The sequence below is a fragment of the Leptinotarsa decemlineata genome, unplaced genomic scaffold (genome assembly GCF_025532065.1).
Source record: "Leptinotarsa decemlineata unplaced genomic scaffold, Ldec_3_MD MMD2_P_RNA_scaffold_9, whole genome shotgun sequence".
NCBI classification, from domain to species: Eukaryota; Metazoa; Arthropoda; class Insecta; order Coleoptera; family Chrysomelidae; genus Leptinotarsa; species Leptinotarsa decemlineata.
Window position 1 is genome coordinate 10,331,165 of NW_027412536.1, and position 12,184 is coordinate 10,343,348.

Genomic DNA, 12,184 nt, shown 5'->3' on the forward strand with positions numbered 1-12,184 from the left:
TTTAATTTCTATTCCATTATTTAAATTCCGATAATGATCAACCGATAAATTTTCTTCTTCTCAGGCACAGCTGCTGATATCATAGAATTTTTCGATTCTTTCAAAGATGACAAAATTGCATCACATCAAGTTTTGGTTTTTCTAACGTTGGGCATATGGTAATTACGGATTGCCTTCATTAGAATTTTTGAACAAAAACTTTTTTTGCAGGTCATGGAGTTTGATGCAGTTTACAGTGGTTTTAACAGCTACAAAATCAAGAAAATCTCGACTTGCTACAACATCATCTACTGTAGACAGGTATTGTAAATACAACAATCAAAATGAATACCGTTTTAAAGTTTCTATAATTTTCGTTCGTCAAATAGAGTTAGAGTATTGATAATTTCAAAAGAGAACTGGCATGTTCATTAAAAGTTCATCTTCTCATGAAGTCATTTGTTTGTGAGTGTACGTAGTGGTACTCCTGAAGTCTGCATTATATGTGTTTTTATTGTCCCATCATCAGAAATGAACAGGGACACCATCTCTTTAACAGAAAACGCTATTGAATCAACAGGAACATGAACATTCAAAAGTCAAATTTACAAAGAGTATGAAGATGAAGAATTATGTGGTTCCATTAAAAACATGTAGATAATTGAAATAAGCTTTTTATCAAGTATATTAGCATGCGAACTCTATACATTTTTGTGTTTTTTCATCCTAAACTTTTCAGGTGATATTACAATCTCGCAGGAACTCTAAATTGAAATCTTATCCAAATGTACTGTGTGTACTGCGTCCTTATCCAAGGACAAAACACAAGCACTACAGGAAAATTCTTAAGGCGCACTTAGAGCGATGCCCGTGCGAAAGTAACGATTCACGTTGGATTTGGATCGCTGGAGATTAAATCCATTTGGAAAAACGTTCTCTGGGAGTTTATTCCACAAAAACGTCGTTCTCCAAATGAAACAGTTCCTAAACAGTGAAGTTTGAGGTGTACTAAGTTGAACCTCAAAAGGATGATCAGCCACAGTACGTTGGGTATTTCTGATATGTAATGCTCTTGGTGGAATCAAATGTGCCAACTCATTTGAACACCTCCCGTGAAAATATCTATAAAAGAGAGACAAATCTCTAACCTTTCTTTCTTTTCCAGACTATAAAGATTGAAAGTGATGTTCGAGTCTCCAATCACATGGACGGCTCTTTTCTGGATGGAATCCAGCATCTTCAGGATATGTTTGGGGGCGGAGCTCCATACATGAGAACAATACTCCAAAGAAAGTTTGATCTGAGCTTTATAAAGCATAAAAAGTTGCTGAGGTGTGTACAGTTTTCTGGTTCGGAACAGTATTTCAGCGTTTTGAGTAGCAGCCTTTGCGAATTCAGCGATATGATTGTGCCAAGACATATTGTTGTCCATTTCAACCCCCAACAAACTTATCGAAGTATAAAGTGGAATTGTCTGACCTAACATTATTATATCCCTTTCGGAGACATTTATCTTATTGGAGAAAACCGACATCTGGGTTTTCGTGGCATTGAATTGAACCTCGTTACTTCCACCCGAGTTCGAAATCACCTCTAAATCCTCATCAGGATATGCAGCCATCTGCTGCCGGTGATGTCTTGAGATCCAAATGAAATGATGAGATAAGTATGTTGTCGTCAGCAAAGCACTATATTGGAGTTTCTTTCCAACAATGCTTTATATACAGTAAAAAGAAGTTTGGAGACAACATGGATTGTGGGGAACACCAGCCTCTGTGGTAGGAGTATTCGAGATATATCCATTGATAGTCGCTTGCAGGAAACGTTCTTTCTGGAAGCTGGAAACACACACACAAAAATGATCCGACAAGCTATAGCATCTAAGTTTGGCTAGCAAACCCTCATGCCACACATGGTTAAAGTTCTAGAAATATCAAGCGCAACACCTCTTGACTCTCCATGTTTCTCGATTGCGATATTCCAAATGTGGAATAACGCAATCAAAGTTAATGTGGGTGTCATACGATAGAAAATCGCCTGTTGATATTTGTTTCCGAAAGCCATATTGATGATCGCCTAAGATGTTGAAGCCTTTCAAATATGTAAGGATATGAAGGTTAACGGCTTTCTCCATGATTTTTGATATCAGTGATAGCAAAGCGACAGGTCTATAGAAACAGACAAACATATTTGAAAGATTTTTTTGCCTTTTCGAGAATAGGCTGAACAAAAACCATGTTTCAACAAAAAAAAAACCTGGTGATGGAATTGTGGATTTTGTAAAATTATGATTAACAGCTTTAGCTACCGACCAGATTGGCAAGCAGTTTATCCCTGATTCTCTGATTGTGAATTTCTTTGTTTTCATTGATCCTAAGTTTGCAACTGTTGCGAGCATTAACAAACAGTTCTGTTTTCGGCACTGGGACTTTTGCGCCACTGCCATTAGGCGAGATTTTTGGATGCGACAGCTTGCTCGCTTTTTATCCAAATGCGGTTTGTGCTTCATGAGACATCCTTCTCTTGAGGAGGCGATAAGTCCGCTTCCAGGCTGATGAAATCGCTAGATTGAGAGGTGAAAAACTCTTTTGATCTGTTTTACTGAGAGTTGGGATCCTTTGGTCGACGTCCATCTCTTCTGTGATCTCAGGTATCTCAAGTATCCCACGAGAAGCTAATAAGACAAAAGGCCCACCCAGGCAGTGCCCCGCATTACCAGAACAGAAAGAAAGCGCCCAGAATCCAAAATTCTTTATTTGTTTATTTGGTTACAACACTAACAAAAAATCTATTTACATATGGACAAAAACAGACATTCTCCCACATACGGGAGTAGGGTTAGGAAGGGAAAGTGGATAGGTAGAGGGGGGAAAGGAATGGCAAGGCGCCCGGTATCTCGAAGGTTCTGTTAGTGATACCGACTGGATTCAGACTCAAATTTCCTTTCGACACGTATACACACACCTTAGGATGGTGTGTACTTTGGAACGATTCTTGCTTCCATGAATGACACCTCACGGCAAGAATATTCTATCACCTTCCGCTGCTGGGTGCTTATCGGATAGTAATGGTTTATAATTTGCGCGACTGAAGTTAGAACAGAAATTTGGTGGCCTGTTTTTTTGATCATTCTCGCCATGAAAGTTAAAAGTATCTTTGATCTAAGCTAGGAGCAAGTGATAACCAATTCAGCGATTCATTTTTAATCACCTGTTCTGTATATAACTTCGTTTTATTATGGCTTTCATGATACGAGGGTGTCATCAGGTAAATTTGAAGACACTAGCGAACCTACCCAATGATAAACGATCCGAAATCAATAACGAAAGTCATTTTTTGTGGAGAAAAACCAACCCAATGATGAATGATCCGAAATCAATAACGAAAGTCATTTTTTGTGAAGAAAAGACAGTGTTTTTACCGACTTTCTTTGAGTATTTTCACCTTCCATAATCAGTTCTATGAATACATAATCTTCATGAAGAGTTGCCCTTTGTAACGACTGGAGAATTATTCTTGATTTCAGTGATGCATTTGAAAAGACGTAGGATATAAAAAAGGTTCTGAAGCTCAACAGATCATTTCACAGAAAAGTTATAGAAAAAACAATTTTCACATAAAAACAACTCATTCTTCAATCATCAATCATTCGTTTAATTTTAATCGAAGTTACTTCCTGCGATATTAATTCTGTTTAATAAAATATCGTTTAGTTTTTCTTTTCTTTTTCAGATCAGAAAACCGTAGTATAGATGTCTGCAGTATCTTATTGAATATCATTCTCCAGGATGCCCCCTTTCTTGTCTTCAGACTTCTTCTCATCACCCACTATCAAATAATCACATATATGAATATTTTTTTCACCTGCAAGAATACTTTGGTAATTTTGCTTCAGATCTATAGGTAAGAATCAGAGTCTAATGCCCATTCCATTTATTTTTATTCAAAAATAAAAACAATTGTAAGAATCATGAATGATATACTGTATATTTGGCTAGTCGCAAACATATCAAAAGATTTTGATTCAAGATAAATTTTTGCTTATGCATATTGTTTCAAAATATATTTATGTATATATTATTCACTAAGTACATATTGGCCGGGAATGCAATTCTAGGTGGAACTATTACCTTTCATCGAAATTCCTCCTATAAAATCCTTAGGGAAACATTTTTCAAACTCTTCCCACGCCTACCATGTTGTTCACTAACTTTTCTATATAGTCTTGGGAGATATGTGTATTTTGTAATATTTTAAACCGCTTTTTTTAAGATGTCTCCAAGCACTTGTATGACAAATATTCAATTCGGAGGAAATTTGACGTGTAGATTTCTCCGGGTTCATGTTTATCGGCAAATTATTAATTTTTATTGAAAAGGACACAACGGCTAACTTACCTCATACATACCTCATTTATTAAATTTTCCCTAGTTTCCTGTCTCCGTATTTCATTCTCGGCTTTTCAAACAAACTTAAACATAGTTCAATGTGGTTGTCGTCTTTCTGGATATAAGTTTAAATACATTTCCGATGTCCTAACACTATTTCTATCGTATTTGTAATAAATTTGTATCATATCTCTTTTTTCTTCAATCGTGAAAGTCATTTCTCGCCAAAAATTCAATGACTTGTACAATAACAAAATGTCATTGAGTGTAACAAATTGAAAGTCAAATTTAGAAACATCAAAGTCAAAGCCAATTATGATGAGAATTAATGTTTTTCAATATCTCCAATTAGTCTCCAACTATTGATACATAATTGAAAAGGTAAAATCTGGTTCTATTCGAAACAGAAATAATCCATTGTAGCACTCTTAAGAAAAAATAAAGTTAATGATGATGGCCGGAAGACGAAACGTCGGATAGCAAATGTGAAAACACCATTATGTAGCAATGGAAGTGCAATTGATTTTCGAATCCTTCGAAAAATAAATCCAGAAATGAATAAAAACAATTTTCGGAAATTTCTGTTTTTTTCCGGATATCTCCGGATATACTCGGAATTTCAGAACTTTCTCAACGAGAAAGGATCGAATTTGAAACATCCTTACTCATTCGAAAATAGACCATTTAGAATTAGTAACTTCTTTCAATTTATTATTATTTTTGAGAGCAGATTGAAACTCTTTGCATTGAATGTGTTCTTGAGCTGTTCCCGTTGACCTCAAAAAGTTGAAAACCTCCGAACCTCACAAACATAAAGAACGAAAGTTTCACATTTGATAATTCAATAGTTCGAGACCTGATTGTTTTGAATTATAAGTGATGCATATCAAAATGATACAAAAGTCAGTACGATATAAATTTCAAAAAAAGTCCTCTTTTCGCCGCCAATTAGTAAAAGAGTGTTGTGATTATCAATTTCCAAATCTTTTGAAATCTGTTTCCTTCCCATATCCATTGTTCTTTCCGGTATTTTCGGAAGTATAGGGACTTATTTAGTTTTGCTCAACATATCCTCTGGATGCACTTCACAAATGTTGTGATGTTGTTCATATAAAAAAAACAAAAAACCACAGACAGCACATTTCATATTTCAAGGCGAACTTTCAAAATATTTTTAGTTGAACAAAATGGAAATAATTTTAGGCTAAATTATTTATTGAAATACCATAAGTAAGTACTATTAAAGTGCTATGGAACTCATTTATAATGATAAATCATATCGTTCGTGTCAAAAAATCAGGCATACAATAATCCCTTGTATTTATAAGCTATCTTTATATAATACTTACATAATCACACGTTAAAAGGTAAGACCTCGTTATTCTTAGCTCGCACAAGTTTCGACTTTTGAAGGTTATCGTTCGTAGGGGTAAACGGAAAAAACAGATTTTAGACAGATTTTTACAATACTTTACTTTACAAACTTACAATATTGTTATGTTACAGATTGTATGTAGTGTATAGTGAACCTAACAAAGAAAAGGGAGCCGGCAATGATGTAGAAATGTCCAACATTTCAATCATTTCATCTCTATCCAGAAGTGACCTCACTTTCGAACCAAGAAGAAGAAGAAGAAGACCTTCCAACCAAAGGCAACCAGGTCCGATTAGAAATGATACTTTCAGAAGTACTAGTAGTAGGAGGAGTGGAGAAACAGAGGACTCTAACGACAGTGATGAAAGTAGAAATGGTGGCAGAAGGAATAGGTAGGTGTAGCGTAAAATATATATGATACATACATATGTAAAATATTTATGTTTAACAACTCTTTCATTTGGAAATCTGCGTTTATGTGGAATGAACTTCCTGAGAACGTTTTTCCAAATAAATTCAATCTTCAGCGATTCAAATCCAACGTGAATCGCCACTTTCGCACAGGCACCACTCTTAGAGCGCCTTAAGGATGTTCCTGTAGTTCTTGTATTGTGTCCTTAAAGAAAACAGTAAAGAACCGTCACATAGACATTTCTTTAACAGCGTTGCCATCTGTAGAGTTGCAATGAATGATTTGATTTGAAACGAATTTCAAAGCACATTGCACTGTGCACTAGTTTAGATTCCGGAATGTTTGATGTCGATTATCATTTCATGATAAAGGTCGTAATTTTATGTTAATAAATAGATATCGTTAACGATAGGTCACTGTTGGTGGATATTGAAAAATTATTATAGATTCGATATGACAACGCTCAGCTCAACAGAATGACCTTAGAATGTTTCCGAATAATCTTTAACGCCGACTTCACTTAATAACTGTGTTCATTTAATTTTTACGTCCATGGTAACCAACAATGAAAAGTACTTGCGATACACTGTTTGGAACCTTTGGTGTAGTAATGAATATTACTGGAGTTTCATCCCAACACCAAACCGTTATTTTTAACACCTCGATTCGTATTTCAATCACCAAGTGATCATCTTTATATGAGGGAGATTAAAAATAAATCTACATAAAAAGTTATATCATAGTGTAACAAATCTGAAGCCGCCCCTGGCCGATACTCCAGCCGACTCATCGAACAAACACATGACCTCACCGCGAAAAAATGCAACCGCCGGTAAAACTGTAGTCGAGTACCGAACCGTCTACAATATTCTCGAAAGGACCTTTATCGATATAAGCCCATCTTCCCGACCCAAGAGGGCAGTTCAGAAAGTGAATCGAGCGGCTAAACAAGACATTCAAATAGTGGAAATAAATTGAGCGTTAGTTTGCTGAGTACTGTAATAAATAAATTAGTTTGTGATTATTGAAATATTGTTGGGAATAAATTTGTTTAAGATAGTTAATTTATTAATTTGTTAAAATTTGTGATCAGAAGTGAATTTGTAAAATAAATCTGTAAGCACTTGGTGGATAATCTGTGTATTGCAGGGAAATTGATTATAAGACTTATTTGTTCGCGCAGAGAGACTGGTGAATCGTTGTGTTTCGCGAGGTGGACAATATCGGACTACATAAATATAAACTGATAGATCTTTCTCGCGAAAAATAGACTTGTGAAAGTGAATAAGTGTTAAGGACTCAATTAAAATAAGTGGACATATTATACAGTTTTGTGGAAAATAGACAATAAGAGACAAAATGTGTTCGAGGAAAGTGCGCCTAGCGTACTTGAAAATCTCCAAATTGTAGCAAGAATTGGAGAAAATTGAGCTAGATTGTTATGGAAAGAAATAAGTACTCCAGAAGAGACTGTGGAATAACTTGACTGAATCAGGAGAAGATCCCGAAACATATTTCTGGGGTGATTTGAGTTCAATAATGGGCGAACTGGATAAGAATACCAAATCGCTGAGAAATGAACAAAATTCGAATAACTTGAAGGAAGAACTTCTTGAAAATGCAGAAGACCTAAAGAAAGCACTTTGTTTTGTGACAAGTCTGCTGGAAGAAAGGGTAGGAACCATCGAGAAAGAGACAGACAAAATCAGTAAGCATCTTGAGCTACGGTATGAGCAGGCCCACCTAGAGCACGTTTACCATTCACTGCTGAAGAACCGCTGTCAGAAATCAGGAGAAGCCGACATTGCTTGATTGGTTCATCTGGCATATCCTGCTACACCGGAAAAAGTAATGGAGCGGTTAGCAGTTCAGACATTCTTGGACGGACTTTGCGACCAAGAAACAAGGCAGGCCTTGACACTAGCTCATCCCAAACATCTTGTGGGTGCACTGGCGAGCGCTCTGGACTTTGAGGCTGCAAAACAATCCAACAAGAGCCAGAACAAAGTTCGAGCTATCGAGGAAGATGGACAAGTGCCTTCTGATATTGAGGCCACCATCAGAAAAGTAATGAAAGAAGTGTTGCCTGAGAGTAAACAAATAAGAAGCTGAAACTTTGGGAAAATTGGACATGTGCGTAGCAAATATCCTGCTTTCGAAGAACCTACACCAAATCAGGAAAACTAGAGGGGGTCGATGAGAAGGGGCAATCGTCGGCCCGTATCTAGCAGGTTCTAGTAAAAAACGCAGATGCAGTCATCGAGACCATGTCCCGATGACTGCTCAAATTGCCGACGAGCAGAAGAAAAGGAAGCAGCTATTTGTAGAACTACAGCTGTAGACAACAACTGGGAGGACAATAAGATCAAGGAAGACCAAGAGAAAGATCCAGATCTTGGTTTAGTCATCGGGTGGAATAAAATTAATCAAAGACGGTGGGGAAGTAAGGTGCCAGACAGTGGTATCCAGAAACAGATGACGGGAGGTGCTGAAAGAAATCCATGATGGAGTCACTGGAGGAACAGTTTGAATTAATTTGCGGATCAATTCGAAGTGAATAATTCGAAAGCGAGAAAAAAAAACAATGAAATAGTGAAATGAGCGCAATGAATACAAAGTGTGATTGAAGAAGAGTATTCAGTTGTGATTTGATTTGATCAATTATTGCATTTAACAATAAGTGCAAATAATAAAATTCTATTATGAAATCCGGGATTCTGTTCCGCCCATTTTATGGTCGCCATAATCGTCCTACCGAGAAGACTATTCGCAATGTGGTTGATAAGTTTGAGTTCACTTGTTCAGATCGACTAACACATGTACGTTGACAAAACACAAGATCTGCCAAAAACATCGCCGCTGTCTGTGAGAATGTACAGGAGTATCCGAGGTAGTCAATTTCGCGTCGTTCACAAGAACTCGGCCTTTCGCAGACCCCAACATGGCGAATTCTGCATCTTGAATTGGTCCTGAAGCCGTACAAAATTCAACTGACCCAAGAACTGAAGATAAACGACTGTAGGAAACGACGCTGAATGGGCTCTGGAGCAGTTGGCACGTGACCCTAATTTTCATCGAAAAATCATCTTCAACGATGAGGCCCATTTTTGGATGAATGAGTAAGTGAACAAACAAAATTGTCGAATTTGTAATGTTACTAATCCACATGAGATCCGAAAGCGTCCAATGCATCTCGAAAAATCACTGGTGTGGATTTTGGGCTAGCGGCGTTATCGGCCCAAATTTCTTTGAGAATGGCCAGGCCATCACTGTCAACGGCGAGCACTATAGGTCAATGATTACAAACCAACGACATATGGTTTCAACAGGACGACGCTCCGTGCCACACAGTTCATGCCACATTGGATATTCTACACGAGCAATTTGAGGGCATAGTCATCTCACGTGGACGAAATGTGAAATGGTCACCGAGCCATGCGATTTGACCATGTTAGACTTTTTCTTGTGATCGTAAGTGTATGCGAATAAGCCACAAATCACTGCGGTTTTCAAAGCCAACATAACAAATGCCATTGGTACATTTGGGCACTAAGTTTTGTTTCCGTTGTTACACCAATATGGAAAATATTCTTTGAATAATATTGCTTCTGAAGAAGCCATTGTGTCTTGAATAAGAAAGTGCAAACTAAAAAGTGCACTTTCCAAGAAGTTCAATTAGCTAGTTGTATTTATTTACAAAATGGTGCCAGTTGACTCATTTCGGTAAAAAGGAATTTTAATTGTGGGCCCTTTCTTAAAATCGTATTCGGTTTCTAATTTTTTCCAAACAAAAAATTATACCAATGTATACTAATGGTGATAGTTGTCACCTAAAGTTTTGAACGAGGTTTATTTTGAAGGTATTGGGAGAATGATTATGAATGAGATTATGCTATATATTTTCCACTTGTATTAGAAACCACGGTATCAACACTGGTATTTTTTTTTCAGAAGAACGTTGAGTTCTCGGAAGGACACTGGCTACTCAACTGCTAGTTCTCAAGTAAGCACAAGAAATGGAATTCAGAAATCTCAGTCGAGAAGATCTAACGCATCTAGTATATCGAACAGTACTGAAATCTTGAACCCCGAATCAAGAAGGATGATGAAACAAAAACTCAAACGATCTGATAGAGAAACGCGAGGGAGAAGGAAAATTGAAGAAACAGTTTCGGAAGAAAGTGACGGAACTTATGAAGACGAGCGAGATGTAAGAAAGGAAAAAGCCAAAAGGGAACGCGACAGAGAACGAGAAAAATCTAGGTACGTCTCCCAATAATTAATAACATGACCATTTGAAAGACATTTCGAATTCGTCTATTGAATGAACTTATATCATTTACACAAAGTTTACAAAACTTCGAATTATATTTCGCTCTATCGATACTTTTGGTTCAGATTTAGAGTTGAAAAACGACCTAATAGTATGAACAATATGGACGGAGCGCAAAGATTACCGGCAACGTGGAGATTCATCTCATCACTCCACAAAATCAAACAGACCGCACAACCCCAAAAGCAAAACTTAGCCCGTGATTCAGGTATAATGACAATAGTAGGCCAGGCATCACAGGTAATCGAGCCAACACAGGCAGTGAGAGCAACCCAGGCAAATAGTACCACCACCCCTATGAATTAAGGAACAGTCCAGTTCTAAACTCCAACTCCAGACATCACCAGAAGATGGCGAACCATTGTGGAAATAATCCTTGTGAGGATCAAAAACACAGAACACGGAGCGTGTGTGGTTGTAGAAAATATCTGCTTTATCTAAGAATCAACTCTCTCTCTCTCTCTCTATTTTAGATGGTTGTCGCTTCCTATCGTCAGGCGCATTTGACCAATGCTCCTCCTGTTGGTTAACAGGAGCTTCGTCGGGGGGCGCAGCGGTCTTGCACGAAGCAATGCTGCCAACTTCTTTTTTTTTAATATAAAAACAATTCTTGATTAGCAAAAACAATTTGATTTTTTATGGAGTCACCTCCTTTTTGGGAGACCTTTTGGATTTTTTTTCACATATACAGCCCCCTTTACGTGGTTATCCGAACCACTTCGGCCTGGATACCGGCGTGAATAAAAGGGACCCTGTATTGATCTTTTTTTTAATGACACTCACACATTTTCCTAATTAACATAATGGACTTGCACTACACAAAAACGGGGTCCCACGATAGAACATGGCATCCACTTACCTTCTTTGTGGGCGGACGTTATCAGCACATCCGTCCACTTCTACGGCCATGGAACTCCAAGAATCAACTCAATAAATGAAATAATATTTAAATTGAAAGGGTTTTATCTGTAGGAGTGGATAATTTTTGGGAAAGAAAGTTTTTGGCTTTCTAATACTCCATCTTGTTACAAAAAAAAAAATATGGGCAACAAAAGAAAGGAAGGAAGCAATCAATTTCAAAAGTAGTGACTCTATACATAGATGTGTAGATCATACAAAGAAATAACTTTCAGACACAAACTGAAAGAAAAAGCCTTCGTGAAACAGCTACTTTCATATAAACATTGAATTACACGGAAGAAACATTATTTCGGAACAAGTACTTTTATATAACCACTGAATTATACAAAAATCACTTTTCTCTACTCAGTTTGTATTCCAAGCCAAAAACTTTCTTTTTTCAAAAACTACACCTCACGATTTGATCTCCACAAACTTTATTTGAAAAAATATAATCACAACATGTTTCGCTAGCACAGTAGCTTTTTCAAGTGTATGAATACTTCAAATTATTCTTACATTAATATTTATATACTACAGGTAACCATAATTGAGACTACCTCCAAAAAATTACCTGCACCTCTACCTAAGGTACCTGTTGAATTATGATTACCTAAAGCATATTACCTCACATCTACATCAATAATAATTCTTTCTCAGATTAAAAAAAAAGAATTCAATAATAGCGATCTATTCAAATCCAGTTGGTCATTCATTAGAATGTTTGAATTTTTAAGTTTATTAATTTCCATTGCTTTCAAATGATTCAGTTTCAAACCTTTATTTTCTATGTGCAA

At 36.8% G+C, this 12,184-nt stretch overlaps 1 protein-coding gene across 1 annotated transcript in view; it reads left to right on the forward strand.

The window, feature by feature from the left end:
• The window catches only part of LOC111514022 (transmembrane protein 26), a 39,343-nt gene that overhangs the window by 25,889 nt on the left and 1,270 nt on the right, over nt 1-12,184 (forward strand). The window contains exons 4-8 of the mRNA XM_074170587.1: nt 65-158; nt 211-300; nt 3,712-3,882; nt 5,874-6,134; nt 10,106-10,417. Coding sequence (XP_074026688.1) covers nt 65-158; nt 211-300; nt 3,712-3,882; nt 5,874-6,134; nt 10,106-10,417 — 928 coding nt within the window. The remainder of the gene's footprint in view (nt 1-64; nt 159-210; nt 301-3,711; nt 3,883-5,873; nt 6,135-10,105; nt 10,418-12,184) is intronic.